The following is a 15842-nucleotide window of genomic DNA, read 5'->3' on the forward strand; positions in this document are numbered from 1 at the left end:
AATGTAAACTTGGGGTCACCATGTCTAGTAGTGTGAACGCATGATGAAAATGAAATTTAGAGTGCAATAGATGGACTGCACAATGATGAGGAATAAAAATTTTTATTCCCTTACTATTTTCCAGTAATCTACAAATTAGTTGAAAAGATTTTGATTTTTATGAAAAGATGAAAGCAGGGTGTATTCGATACTTCTTTTTCAAATGCCGTTTTCTATTAATGCTTCAAAGCCAGTCTCATTTGAACAACAAATTTTAAGCCCCCCACCCTCTCCAGAGCAATGAGTTTAATTTTCAACATTGGCTAACAACAGAGGCAAAGTAGCAAGAAAAATCACACTGAGAAAAGAGTTTTAACTTTGGCATGTTGTTTCTTGTTGATCAAAGGCATTTGAATGAGTTCTGGGAAACATGTTTCGTACAAGTAGACAGTGCGTGATCTACATTTGTACTAGTAAGGATAGAAGAATATAACTGTCCATGTTATGTGTTAATAATTTAAATGTATCTTATGCACATTAATGCATGGGTTTTATTATAATGGTGCAATGTACTCGGCGTAATTACATTTGCCACGGTACAGATATTGCGCCATTTCAATCACCAGGTTCGTTCATTTGAAGAAGATCTTTTCGATCTGGTCTTTGGACTGGCACTGGCGAAGTTAAAAATAGATTTATATTTTCTTTACATTTTTGCCTTTTTTTAGTAATTCATTCAGAAGCATCGATTAATTTTCTTGGATTTAGTTCCCAATGATTAGTAATGCTTCTTTGTATGATAAGTCTCAAAGCAGGGTGCAATGCATAATGTAACGTTGCAAGTTTTGCATTGGTATCTAGTTTCCCGGTGCACTTTCTGTTTTGTTCAAACCACACATCTGTGCATTAGCGTACTTTTCTGCGAATGTTCACTCGCCTTCCCCTACCAGCTTTTCTCCATTCTGTAGCATATTTTTCTGCAATCTCCCTTATGAGAGAAAGGTGAAACTCCGCGAGTGCCATGATTTGCCCTGTTTCCGGCCAGTGGAGAGCATGAGCATTTAGAATGCACAAATGCAGAATGTGAAAAGATTATTTCTTATACCATTTCACAGTTTTAAGCACTAATCCCACTGAGCTGAGTAACAAGTCACAACGGTCAGCTGCACCCGTACTTGAATTGTAATCTACAATACATTGCGGTTTCTTTATTTTTTTTGCCAGTAGTTCTGTCAGTCTTCTCTGTTTCAACCATTTGTGTTTACAATAAAATCTAAAATATACCCACTCTGACTGTGTCTTTATTACGAATCTACTTCGCTTGGTTCGAACAAATTGCGTAAAAGATAATCGTCGTTTGAACAGTAAGACACTTTCATCTATACAAAGATTGTGATGTGGGCGAAATGAATCACAAAACTTCTTATAAACTTTGTCAACAATCGACCTAATTTTAAATAGACTGTCACCTCCGGTACTCGCAGAGTTATCACTGAAGTGTAACATTCTCAGAAGTAGTAAAAAATGGTCTCGGGACATAATTTCGCTGAAAACAGGTGTGTTCAAAAGTGTGTCTCTGGACCAATAATCACTTAGTTTTAACTTTTTAACTTGCGCCATTAGAAGGCAAACAGCAAGGAAACAATACATTTCCTCAGATCAAGTCTCTTTCCACTTTGACAGTCGAGAATTCGCAGATTCTGTAGTATTTTCTCTGGTGTAAACGTAAAAACGATTTGTTTCGTCAGCAATAAGTTGCAACAGTTCTTCAGACATAAATATCACAAAAAATGAAAGAATGCTTGAGTCAGTATCTAACTGACATTTGTGTTCTGAACTTGAGTCATCGAAGTAGTGGTTTAACGGCTGGAAATTGGTTTCTTTCCAGTCAAATGTGTCACTTAAGCACGCTCTTTTCTGATCCGTCTTGCTGTCGCTTTCAGATTCCTCGGATTCAGAGAAACTGCTGACAGTGATTCTTGCTCTCCCCTCTGATGTAAAGTGCTGAGGACTACAGCTTCGAGATTCTGTTGAAGACTCATCACTGTTAGCAACGTTAGCTAATTCACACTCACTGTCACTCTTAGTGAGCATAACCAGGATTTCTTTATCTGAGCAACCACAGTGACGTGACATTTCTCACGTAGAAAACAAGAAAACTGACGAAAATACAGGAATCTAAGTCGAATTCTGCAAAGAGTGAACATAGCAACAAAGATATATGCACTCTCGAACTACACAATCAGACCACTGAACTGCTACTAGAAGAGTGGGGCGGAAAGACAGCTGTGTGTGTATACACGTCCGTAGCGCTCAGGTAGCTGTGACTCGAGCTCCTAAACTTGTACCTAGTGGTGGGAAGGCCGGTGGCGCGGGACACGTAAACACGTCCTTAGTGCTGTAGGGAAGACCCAAGGCTGTATACATGTCAGGCGCGCCAGGGGAATGGCGAGGCATGACGAGTTAATATGTCCGCAGCAATCAAAGGGTTAAATCTGTAACTAAACAGTATTTTCTTTTCTGCTTGCGTGTATTTATTTACCTGCATTACATTGTAAATCATACATGTAGCTTTGGTTATTCATTACAACTTTGTTTCAGCTTTGCTGGTTAATGGAGCTTACAAACTTGCTGGTACCATCAATAAGCCACCACCAATTACAGGAGATCAAGCTGTGAAGTTTGCCAATTATTTCCTAAGTCGACGCTCAGTCCAAACTCCAAAAGGGGCATACAGCTTATTAGAAGTTCTTAATACTCTTACAAATAACAAGGTGTGTTTGTCAGAGTTAGTCTTAGAACTGATTTTTAAGTATAAAGCTAAGATAAGGTATGAGGGGCAAGAAGTAACACAGTGTATGTGAAGGGTTAATATGAAAAATCTGTTGTTCATGAGGATACATAATCTTATTTAACTATGGCTTAGTTGTTTGAATCAACAAAATTTATCTAATTGGTTTCCATGATTGAAGATGTAAGATAAATACTGTTTGAAGTGAACTCATGGCTGTTCTCCAGATTTCTTCCATAGAAAGGGTGCTCAGGCTTAAAATGGTCATAATTGAATTTTGTAGGTCTGAAAGTAGTGGACCAATGGAAGTAACTGTGTTGTACTTTTTGTTTCTCCTTGTTTACAAATGTTCAAAGAAGTTACAGGAATGTGGCAGGGTGATTTATTCAACGATTCAGAATGATATTTTGACATGTGAACACCCTGTCATTTCCAAGCTGAAAATGTAATGAGTTAGTGCTGTGAAAGGAAATTTTAAAACTTCAGTTTGGAGGTTGTATGCTGAAAGAAAACACATGCACACACAGTGTAAACAGTAATGCCACCATGCAACCAAAGATGACCCATGCAGAAGTTATCAGTAGTAAATATTAATTACCAGTGAGTGAGGTCCCTTTATTATTTGACGAGATAGAGAATAGCTTGAAGTGCACATCAGAACCTCCTTATTGTCGTTGGTCCTTTGTGGTCGCAATAGCCTGACCAATGTATGGTAAGACACAACTGCAAGGTATTCGGTAGACACCCATCATATGCACACAAAGATCATCCTTTTGCAGACCCCTAAGGGCCCTGATCTTAGATGGCATAAAGAAATACATTTTACATTGTGTTTCTGCAGAATTTGACTAATTATTTTGGAAATGCTTCCTACATAAGACAAAAATGCCGTAGAGTTTGGTGCCACCTTATCACTCACCCAGTGCACGGTTGGCACGTTGGCTTCCTATAAACTGCAGGGCCCAACATTGTCTTTTGTTCCTCCCACCCTGCAAGCTCCAGGACACTTTTTGAAATCATCAATAAACAGATTGGCAATAATAGGTGACAAGGGCACCCCTTCACATGTCCATATGTCTGTTTATAGAGCTGGTCATGTGCCTATAAATTGTGCAATGATTTTGCTGTACAGGCAGTGGTTGTATTTAATGATGTCTCTGTATGTGGGCTGCATATGTAGGATCCTTTCCAGAAAGAAAACTTGAACAGCATGTTTCAGGTCCCCCCCTTCTCCAGAATACATGATTTAATAACCTATATTGATGACTGCATCTGAGGAATGTATTGTTGTTGATTTAATTGCTTTGTTCAGTTTTATTGACTTTTAATTCCTATGAACTACAGTAATTGTGTTATTCATTTGTTGTTACATTTCAATATGATGTACTTTGAAAACTTTCGTTCTTCTGAATATCGTTGACAGAAATGAACGTGGACTGATAAAATTTTATTTCTATAAATAGTACTTCATAATCACTTACAAAAACTAACTTCCAATTTTATTTGTAGTTCCATTTACCAGTGGCAATTACTTTGGCAAGCCCACCAGCTGTTTCTTCGGATCAGCCAAAGGTTTCTGTTAAAGTGAGCAATCTTCTGGGGAAGCCTTTAAGTTCAGATCCACTTTCAGTGACTGCCGAGAGTGCCACAAGAGTTGGTGATGAAGTAGTTGTACTCTCCAAAAAAAAATTTGAACAATCAGCAAGTGACAGGTAGTTTTTACATTTTTGTTCATAGTTTCACCTCATGATATTAAATTTCACATACACACCATTGACTTTGACATTTTGTTTAAGTAATCTAATTCTGTTTCTAAGATGCTTAATGTATGTTGGACAATAATCAATATAAATTAATAAGGAAAGTTCATTTTAATTTTTTGTACAGGACTATGTATTCATTAAATTTGATGGAAGTTAAACCAGAGCGAGGACTGTACAAACTTACAGTTAGTGCAGCATTAGCAAAACCTGATCCACGTCTGGTTGGAAATGTTGGAGCCTCTCTCACAATAAAAGTCATGTGTGCAGTAGCTGTTGAAAATGTTGAAATAGGCACTGCTGATGCAGATCAAACCACACAACCAAAGTTAACAAAGTGAGTACCATTCATAGTGTTCCGTATTGTCCCAATAATTTTACTGCCTTGTTTGGTAACACTGCAGCTATACGGTTGGGACAGAGAAACTTGATAAGCAGTGCACATTCTTTGCAAAGAAGGTTGTTGCACAGCATGATCAGACAGAACTTAAATGCTATTTTAGATGGGCCTAGAATATTTTTGCTGTCTATATTTGATTTCTTTATCTTAAAATTTTTCTTCTTGGTGTGCTAAAACAACAGTATTTACGTGCCATTTGTTGTATTCGCTTAATAAATTGTGCTGCAGATCACAGGTTCTTTATTTTCCTGTTCTTAAGTACTGATAATTTATTATGGTGAACTGAATGTAAATTTTATACTTTCAGAGTATTGTTCCCAAACCAGTTAGCAACAACAATTGAAGCAGATTCTCTTCAGAAGCTTATTATGAAATTTACTCTGAAGGACAAAACTACTAATAAACTAATGACAGTACACCAAGCATTTGTCAGATTATATAAAAAGGATACCAACCAAGAAATAATATTTGTAGCTGAACCTGATACTTCAAAAACCTATAAATTTGATATGGTGAGTTATTGTTTCACTTTAAAAATCCAGAGTGTGAATAGAAATAAAAAAATTAAAAAAAAAACGTGTTTAATAGATGAGATGTAGGTAATAGAGATGTAAGTCGGAGCTTCCAGGTAAAAATTTTTATTTGGATAACAGGAAAAAAATTGGTTGTAAAAGTTGCAGTGTTTGGGGTTGGAGTTTGTAGGCTCAGATTGATTTTATTCAGTTAAAAACACCTGTCTGTACATAAGGAATATATTTTTTTTTTTTTTAGAGTTGTCTTCTCCCTTAAAATAAGAGATTCTTTCTTAATAAAATCTGAAGAAATACAGTTATTTTTTTGTCCTCGAGGGTGCTTGTAATGAACATGGTACTCGTTTGGAATGATAATAGCACATTCCCAGTGTATCATTGTATTTCCTTTGTGGTTCATCTCCCTTTCATAAAGATGCTGCAACCTTCCCATAGCATTAGCAGGGTAGTTCTGAAGCTGATAACTTTTAAGGTGGTGTAGCATGTTCACATGGCAGCCAAAAGTGTATCTTACATCTTGGGACAGAGTAAATGACGTATTTATAACCTCAAAATATCTAATATTAGTCTCACCAGATTTCCTCAATAAGTGCTCTTTTATGAAGTTAAGGTTGTGCATACTATATGCTAAATAATACTTGTACTACTTCTAGTTTTTTTCATGTAACTCATTGCGTGTTAAAACTGTTGATGTCACCGCAGAAAAATCTAATCACGATTGATGGATGAGATATAGATCACCATAGATAACAGCATTCACGAGGATGGTGTTAGTAATTTTCGAAAGTTTATTAATAGTCTGCATCATCAAATCGACAAAGAATTGATAGGTTCAACAATCTGTGCATTTGTGTAATGGAACACAGTTGAGTTCTAATAGCTAGATAGAATGTTAATTTGTGGTAGCTAATGTCTTTTACTTAAAGGCAAATATCTAAAGCTGAGGGGCAGAGGCCACCAGATAATCCCAAAAATCTATTGGCTGAATTGAATTTGTCCCAAGACATGGATGTACATGGTTCTTTCTAGGACCCTCCAGCTGTAATATTGGATCTGATATCAAGATATCCTCATCCTAGAATATTTCTAAAGTGTGTGGGACTCACGACAAATAGCATGGACAGGGGGTATTGAATGTACAAAGGGGTACCGAAAAGAAACTGGAGTAACATTGCCAAAGGCAGAGCCTGTGTTCTAAGTATTTCTCCCACTAGGCTTCTATAGCATAACTCGTTGGCATTTGTGCTGCTAGGTGTTCGTTGTGCAACTCGTTGCCAGTTCAGTGCCACCTGTGTTGTTGTTGACCTGGCTTGTTCTTTTCCTCTGCTGCGATTGTTTTTGCCAGTTCTGTTTTGTTTTTGTTTCGTTCTTTATGATAGCAAGTTTTAGTGAACAGTGTGCAGCTGTGAAATTTTGTTTTCTACTTGGTAAAAAATTCTTCTGAACCTGTTTGAATGTTGAAAACAGCTTACCAAGATGACACCAAGGGAAAACTCAAGTGTAGGAGTGGTTTGTTCAGTTTTGAAAATGGTGGCATGTTGATTGATGACGCGACTCATTCTGGACATCCATCAACTGCCCGAATTGATAAAAATATTGAAAAATTTCAAGAGCTTGTGCTCCCAGACTGTTGACGTACAATTGATCAACTGTCAGTGAATAGGGATTGCAATATTCTTCAAGAAAGATCCGATTTATAGCAGACAAGAGACTGGTTCTTCCACAACAACACATCTGCACTCACAGCCATCACCTTACTCCCCTGACCTTGCTCTGTGCAACTTCTTATTCCACGCATGAAAAGGGGTATGAAAGGACACCGATTTGACAATATTGAAAAGTCGAGGAAAGAATGAGGGAGGAACTAGCAGTCATTTCTAAAGATGACGGAAAACTAGTTGTAATAGAGAGTATTTTGAAGGGGCTGAGGTTTTTTCGTAAACAATTAAGAAATATATAGCTTTTAAAAAATAATTCCATTTTTTTGGCACCTCCTCTTGTATAAAGAAGGGCAGCCTAAATGGTCACAGGTTTGACTTCTAGGAAATTCCTTGAAATTATGGAAAACGTAAACTATCAGACTCTTCAAGAAAGACTAATTATCCTGCAAAAGCCTAATTACAAAGTTTTAAGAATCAGTATTCACCAAGGAATCTAGAAGTATATTTAAGTTCCCATACATATCACTTCCGTTCGGACCACAAGACAACTCGAATAAATTACAGCGTCCATAGAAGTGTTGGGCTGTCATTCTTCCAGCACTCAATTATTATGGGAAGAAATCATAACATGGTAAAGTGCTAAATCAAACACTGAAAACTCCAGATGGGAATATCAACAATGTAAGGAAGAGAGAGATTGCTACACTTAAAAAATGACACCCTGAATTGCAGGCAGCACCATTAAAAGAAACAGCTTTTGGCCAAAGCCGCCTTCTGTAAAGGAAATACTCTCTCTCTCTCTCTCTCTCTCTCTCTCTCTCTCTCTCTCTGTGTGTGTGTGTGTGTGTGTGTGTGTGTGTGTGTGTGTGTGTGTTTTCTTTACCGAAGCAGGCTTTGGCCAATAATCTATGTGTAAGTGTCTCCATTGGGGCTGTTTGCACTCAACTTCTCATCTTTACAGTGATTAGCAGTGTGTTTTCCTTGTATTGAGGGTAAAATTCTAGAAATACTCTGTCATGCACTCTATTGCAGTATGTCCAGTTCTTAAGATACATTATCCATTTATGTCAGCATAGATTCCAGACAACGGTTGGGTCACCAGAAAACGAATGTGGAAACTTATTTTCAATTTGTGTTATTTATACTGCAAATAACCAAAATAATGCTAAAGACATAGTATTTGTTACAGGGTGTATGTGAGCTCGGAAATCCTGGGAAAATGCGGGAATTTTTTCATCCGTTAAAAACTTGGGATTTTTTATGACTGGAAATTTTTCATTGTTTTAGTTTTCAGTTACATTTTTTGCAACTTTGACTGGTAAGACCTGATATTCTAACAAAGAATTTTACTTTAACCTGCTCCTGCTGAAAACTGCAGCAGTAAAACATAAATGAGAGAAAAACACTAAGATAAAATTCTACTTGCAAAGAAAAAATGCCATTTACAATAACAAAACACAGTGCACACACACACACACACACACACACACACACACACACACACAGGTGTCTACCAACAGAAAAATGCGTCAAAGGCTTTAGGACGAAGACTAGGCAATACTTCGTAACAATAGACTACTTTGATGAGCATGTCATCACAGCTGTGCACATTTCTGATAAGTTGCAGGAAAATATTGCAAATGGTGGTTTTATAAGTGTTACTTCCAAAGCAAATTTACTTTCACACAAAGTGAATTATGCTACGTGTGAGGGCGTGCAATGAATTTCTTAAATCCAGAGCATTCGACCTTTTTAAAACTTAATACTTGGAGGACCAATCACTTTTTTGGGCCCATAAGACCAGCCAGTTAGGCCATTATGAAAATTTTACTGTCACATTTCTGTGTGATATATCTTGTAAAGTGTAACACACACTAAAAATTTCCAAGCTTCAAGGTTAGTTGTTCATCTTTATTTTAGTTCTTTCACAATACAAATTACGTGGTAGCAATGGAAAAAATGGAGTTCCCGAGCAGTTTCACATGTAACATTCCTGTGGAAAAGTCAAAAGTGCTGGAAGAAACATGTATTCATCCAGGTAATCTACAAAATGTTTAGTGCACAGCAGTGAAATTTATAATATTGCTTGTCAGACTTATTCAGCTGGTGCCTAACCACACCCTCTGGGAAAACAGCAAATACATTTTGACAACCAATGTTCTGTGTGGAAGCTTAGCTTTTCTTGTAGCTGTACTGTAGGTATACTAATTCAAACCATTAACTTTTCCTGTTTGTGAATTCACACTCGCTTACTACTTAATGGTGATGTTGCTTTTGGCTGACTGCATCACATATACTAAGCTACGAATATCTACTGCCATTGATGGGTGAGATTGCTTGACATGAGCTGTAATTGGCTGACACAAAACACATTGCAAACTCGATTCCAGTGCTTCAGGAGCTACCGTGCTATATTTGGTGAAATTTGTATTTGTTAATCACTGGGTTTTGTTTCCTAAAGTGCTGGGAAGTTCTGTGCTGATGTATAAAACCTCACCATTCAAAGGATTGACAAGTTTTAACCTGAGGAAAAGAATGTAGTCACGTAACATGGAAAAACTTACTTTCACATGGGATAGTGTGTTTTCACGCAGGAAAGTGTATTTGTAACCGGAAACTGTGGGAAAAATGCAGGTTCCCCTCCCTCGTGTATATACTCTATACTAACATGTTTATTAAAGGCATGAAAGGCAAAGGAAAATTTGGGATTGCGAATAAATTTCCAGGAAGGGTCTGTAACACATACGTAAGAAATTAGTTTATGACAGTACTTCTGTTGTTTTACAGTTGGTGATGTACACATGCTGGGTAATATTTATTGTAAAAACAGGGAAACATACGAGGGTTGGAACTTACATAGTTGCAACTATTTATTCACAACTGATACAAAAGTTACATGTTTGCGCCTGTTACTGGCCTTCAAAGTAGTCACCAACATTGTGTACAATCCATTGCCAGCGATGTGGATGGTGTAGTATACCGTTAGCAGGGCCTGTTCCGTTGATGGTGCGAATGGAGTGGTCTACTGCCTGTCGAATCTCTGGAACAGTTCTGAAGCGAATGCCACAAAGTGGTTCCTTCATCTTCGGAATCAAATCAGTCACAAGGACTAAAGTCTGGGGAGTATGGTGGGTGGTATAGTACTTCCCAGTCCCACCGACTCAACAGAGCAGCCACAGCTTATACTGTATGCGTCCACGCATTGTCGTGCAAAATGATGGGTGGGTTGCACAGAAAGTGTCATGGCTTTCGCAAAGCTGGTCGCAGATGATGCTCCAAAAGCGAACAGTAATATGTCTTAAGTCCTTGTGACTGATTTGATTCCGAAGATGAAGGAACCACTTCGTGGCACTCGCTTCAGAACTGTTCCAGAGATTCGACAGATATTAGACTGCTCCATTCGCACCATCAACAGAACAGGCTCTGCTGACTGTATACTACACCTTCCACAACGCTGGTGACTACTTTGAAGGGTAGTAACAGGTGCAAACAAGTAACTCTTTTGCATTGGTTGTGAATAACTAGTTGCTACTATTTAAGTTCCAACCCTCGTATTATTCGCGTGCAGCTACTTATAGCTGCTTGAAGGTCAAAATGAAAGTAACTGAATGTGAAGTTTTGTATGCATTAATAATATACCTTCTTGGATAGGTATTTGCAGTTATTGTAGATGCTGAAAGTACAATCATTGCTTGGGAAATTTTTGCCTTCCCTTTTCATGCCTCTTGTGGAGATATACATTCAGCATTATTACAGTTTATTTGCAGTATAAAGAAAGTAAGAGTTGAAAACTAATATAAAAAAGTACCCTCATATGGTTGCATTCCTGGGATTACTCGTCTAAAGTCTTTATACCGTTCCAACCATTATCTGGAAACTACACTGAGATAAATGGCTGGTGACTCTATCGACCCATGCCAAAAATCCTAATTTCTCTAAATGCTTGGGAATCTGGAGCTGCCATTTCTGTTGGTTTCATTTTTTACCCAAGCCCTGCATATAACATAAATTTGAACAAAAGCAGTGTGATGAGTAGGTGTGGTCCCCTTGTGTGGTGTTGGAAGTGAAATTTAGTTCAGTTTGTTTATTCTGAGACTTTGAAATAGCCATCAAAAAATTCAATAGTATCATTCAGTGCAGGCCTAGTAAATAGTCTTCCGAGTAATAGTGTTTTGTCATATGAGGAATTGTAATGTTACCTCTTATTTACAGGATGTTGGAGGTAAAGCTGCAGAATTTGGGCACAAGTCTGGAGTATACAGTATTGAACTTATAATTGGTGATGCAGTTTTATCAAATTCATTTGCATGGACCCTTGGTTCTGTGAATTTGAAGTTTGCTGAACAAAGTGCAGCTTTTGCGGGTGCTAAAGACCCATATTTGTATGCCATTAAACCAGAAATCAAGGTATTACTTCAAATGTATTTTATGTTTTGTTTATGAAATTTACATTCAGAACTGTTGTAAGTAACAAACTTTTTTCTTTGTTCCATCATTTAGCATCTATTCAGAGAACCTGAGCGGAGACCACCTGTTCTTGTTTCCAATCTATTCACAGGACTACTTTGTATACCAATATTGATATTATTAGGACTGGTGAGTAATAAATTTCCTTTATTTGAAAACTGAAGAATACTCTTCATTCTAGAGCGGTGTGCACATCTGGAGGCAGCTGTAAGATTTATTTATTTATTTATTTATATATTTTTTTTTGGGGGGGGGGGGGGGTTGGAGGACTTGGTGTTGTTGCAAAGTGTGCTCTGTCCCATACAACTCTCTCTCTCTCTCTCTCTCTCTCTCTCTCTCTCTCTCTCTCTCTCTCTCGTGTGCGTGCGTGCATGCGCCTAGTACAAAGATAGCTCTCATAATGTGTGTAGTAACACTGATCCAGCAAGTGCTACTGACAGGTGCAGCATATTGGCCCTGTTATGTGCCAAATAATGCAGTACACTGCGTTTGGTTGCCATGTACTGCCTTATCACCTCCCTACTTATGTGTGCACTATATTATAAGGTATATAAATTTATAAGTCGCATAATAGGTCATCTATTCTGGTTAGTCAGCTCAGGTGGTTTCCTAAGTGTTAACGGATACTTACCCATTGAAATTTATATAGTGGCAATTGTTTTGAACTTACTTATCATGCTGCAATTTTGCAAGTGATGTTTTTGTTAGGTCTTCAGGTTTTTGCAGGCACACATCCAAATTGAGAATTAGATTGCTGGGGCAAAGTAGAACTACAGTATAACCCCCATTTCTATGTTCCCAGAATTAACGTTTTCCTGTCATTTACGCCATTTTTTTGTCATTACTGTCAAACTTCGCCACAGTGGATACACCGGTTCCCATGAGATCACCGAAGTTAAGTGCTTCGGGCGTGGTTGGCACTTTGATGGGTGACCATCCTGGCTACCATGCGCAGTTGCCATTTTTCGGGGTGCACTCAGCCTCGTGATGCCAATTGAGGAGCTACTCGACCTTTTAGTAGCAGCTTCGGTCAAGAATGCCATCATAATGACTGGGAGAGCGATGTGCTGACCCCACGCCCCTCCTATCCGCATCCTCCATGAGGATGACACGACAGTCGGATGGTACCGGTAGGCCACTCGTGGCCTGAAGGAGGAGTGTTTTTTTTTTATGATTTACGCTTTGTGAAAAAATGTTAATGGGGAAACCGACTGACATAACTGATGTTACACTAGGCTGGCTTGGCACTGGCCATCAAGTAGACATTGTTAAGGTTTTTGACACCAAGGGGCTCTACTAAGCAGATCTGAACCGGGAACTAGGTAAAAGTTGGAACAGTTTGTGCCTTACCTCCTGCTGCTACCAAACACTACCTGGCATGTTGGCTGATAGGAGTGACAAGGTTTTGTTTGAATAAAGGTATTGTGACCAATTCCAAACCATCTCTACTGTGCATGAACAGCTTCACGATTGTTGTGATAGTCTTTGTGTTATTCGAACTATATTTAGTATGTTTTGTTGTTCGGCCACTTGTAGCTCTAGTTGACATATTTTCTGACTTTGCAGCTAGTGCAAATATGTACAAGTATTTTTTGCGATGTTTCACAAACAACGTGAGTGATTGTTTGTGTGTGGTTTTTATGTAATTGAGGAGGCACAATACCTGATAATCTGAAAAAGATGATTACAGTGAAAGAGACGCTGAACACCATATATGCAGACACCACACAATATACTTACCTAAATATTCGCATTTGACAGAAAGAATAAATTCTCAAAACAGAATGTAACTGGTGCAGTGTTTCATTATTTACGTTATAAATGACAGTTGCAGTCTTTCAAAAAACATCGATTATGATGTATGAAATTAAGTCAAACATTTCTACATCCCCGTAGTTACCAGTTACATCGGCAGTTTTTATTAGATAATAAATAAGTCCCTGACAAGTAATTTGATGCCTGTTATGAAAAATGCAAGGTGGGATTCTGTATGTAACTTTTAATGCTTAAAACATTTCCCACATTTTATATTTTCCCTGCATTTTACAGTTTTTTTTATTCCCTAGTCCCTTTAAAAGTGTAAAAGTGAGGTTTCATTGTATTTTTGCCTGTTTCTTCTCCCATTTTACTTATTCAGAAACATGAGTTTTGGAAAAGGGAAAGTGTTGTTATTTAAGAAAGTCATAATTAACTAACGAATTTTTTATGTGAAGAATTGTTTTAAAGCCCCAGAACAATAGTGTCATATCCCGATTGGATCATTTTATTGTGATGTTACAAAAAAAAAACTTTCGTTCTTCTGATGAGAGTGATGTGAATACATATACACTGAATAAACAGATTATATTTTTACATGTCTTTGATTTTTCTTATGTGCCAGCATTGATTGATTTACTTGTTTCAGTGGGTGAAAATAGGTGTCAACATATCAAACTTTCCGTTTTCTCTTAGTGCAATTGGTTTCCACTTGGGATTAGGTGGTAGGTATTTTCATTTCTGTGGCGCAATATACAGTTTTTAACAGTGTAAAGAAAGAATTAATTGCCATTGTGTTTATTCCAGGAATTTTTGCATTATTTGGAATATTCTGGCTCCAGCTCAACATGTTCCAGACTGTTAAATACCTTCTTGGAATTGGTGTTGTGACATTTTTGTGTGGCAATAAATTATTATCAAAGATTGCAAGTGAACGTAAACATCGGTAGAATAGTTATTGAGCTTTCTGTGCAATTGCATTTTGTTGTGACAGTGTATGAGAAGACTTTTGTGTTAAATAAATTTGTTTTCTAAACATTGGACTTAAATTTATTATTTACACTTTCTCTCTCTCTCTCTCTCTCTCTCTCTCTCTCTCTCTCTCTCTCTCTCTTGCAAAATACTGTCCATCCATTCTATATGGCACAAAATACATTGAAGATAAAAAGCAGTGAATCATCATAAAATAGATAAAATGCATCTATTGAAAAAAATGCACAATTTTCATGCTACATGTTATGTGATTTTATTTTTTTCCAATTTATTGAGAGTTTTAATAGCTAGAAACCTAGTATGTAGCAGGACTTTTTTGTGAAATCTTAATTGGGGTACAAAATTGAGGTTGCATCCCTATTGTTCATAATTCAGCTTGTAAAGTTCTTCTAACTTTATGTATTAATCTATCCATGTTGTTCACTGTATTAATCTATCCATGTTGTTCACTTTATTTCCCATATTGATTACATAATTTACTTTAAATGAATTATTTTATTGTTAGAGCTTTATCTTTTGGCACACATTGTCTTGGAATAGAGCTAAAGTGTAGATACAAGGTGGGTGAATCAACTTCTGAGTCACTAACATGGAACAGGTACTACGTATTACGGATCCTTCTTATACTAAACTTCAGTGTATTTTGCAAAACATGACCGGAAAGTTTAGTTGTAGCAAACTTTCATTACATGAGCATGAAACTAGTTTTTATTTATATTATTTAGCTACACTCACTACTTTAAAATGCGGGGGGACCAGGGGCCCCAAAAGATTGTTCATGTCGAAAATGAACATGTAGAATTTTACCAATGCAGTGCTTCAGATTGATCCTTGCTGAGTGTTTTCTATTTTCTTTTGTCCAGATGATTTCAAAGTGTATAGTACATGTCGTCAGAGATGTTTCAATGGTCCGTAACAGGCAACATTCAGTGGGTGCAGAAAGTGAGTTATTTTTGCTGGCAGAAATATGAATGTAATAATATTTTCTTGTGCTTTTACCCTCTCTCAAAACACTTTTATTGAAATGGCTTTTGAGATTGTCACCTATTAATACTGTCCTTCCTGTAATATTTCTGACATGAGAAACAAAAATTTTTGAACCAGTTTCTGAACGTAATTGCGTTTAGCCAGCCACTCTTAACTCGGATTATATTGTGTATGAGGTAACCACCTTCTGTCCATGTAGACCAGATGTAAGCTGGTGACATAACACCAGAGGCTGACTCATATAACATGATTGAAATGGAGCTATTGACACTGTTCTGGATTGTGTGTGGGGTATTTGACTCCCCTGTTAAATATGCAATGTCTCTGGTCAGGGTCATCTGACATATTGGTCTTGTCATAATTAAATATATTATCAGTTGGGACATCAGAGCCATCGCCATTTTTTCAGAGTTAAACTAGAGTTGTTAAAGTAACCTTTAACATTTCCTGCAGATAATGAAGCTATGTTTGTTGTAATGTGGTGTCTCAAGCACTGTGAAATTCTGTCCCTGTATCTTT

The 15842-nt window shown here is 37.3% G+C and overlaps 1 protein-coding gene across 1 annotated transcript in view; it reads left to right on the top strand.

Annotated features, from left to right (window-relative positions):
- LOC124595170 (dolichyl-diphosphooligosaccharide--protein glycosyltransferase subunit 2) overlaps positions 1–14379 on the top strand; it is a 73322-nt gene extending 58943 nt beyond the window's left edge. The window contains exons 6-13 of the mRNA XM_047133783.1: positions 2581–2753; positions 4280–4482; positions 4658–4867; positions 5238–5442; positions 11334–11528; positions 11622–11717; positions 13993–14068; positions 14151–14379. Coding sequence (XP_046989739.1) covers positions 2581–2753; positions 4280–4482; positions 4658–4867; positions 5238–5442; positions 11334–11528; positions 11622–11717; positions 13993–14068; positions 14151–14293 — 1301 coding nt within the window. The 3' untranslated portion in view covers positions 14294–14379. The remainder of the gene's footprint in view (positions 1–2580; positions 2754–4279; positions 4483–4657; positions 4868–5237; positions 5443–11333; positions 11529–11621; positions 11718–13992; positions 14069–14150) is intronic.
- The last annotated feature ends 1463 nt before the right edge of the window (positions 14380–15842 follow it).

The sequence above is a fragment of the Schistocerca americana genome, chromosome 2, assembly GCF_021461395.2.
Source record: "Schistocerca americana isolate TAMUIC-IGC-003095 chromosome 2, iqSchAmer2.1, whole genome shotgun sequence".
Taxonomy (NCBI): Eukaryota; Metazoa; Arthropoda; class Insecta; order Orthoptera; family Acrididae; genus Schistocerca; species Schistocerca americana.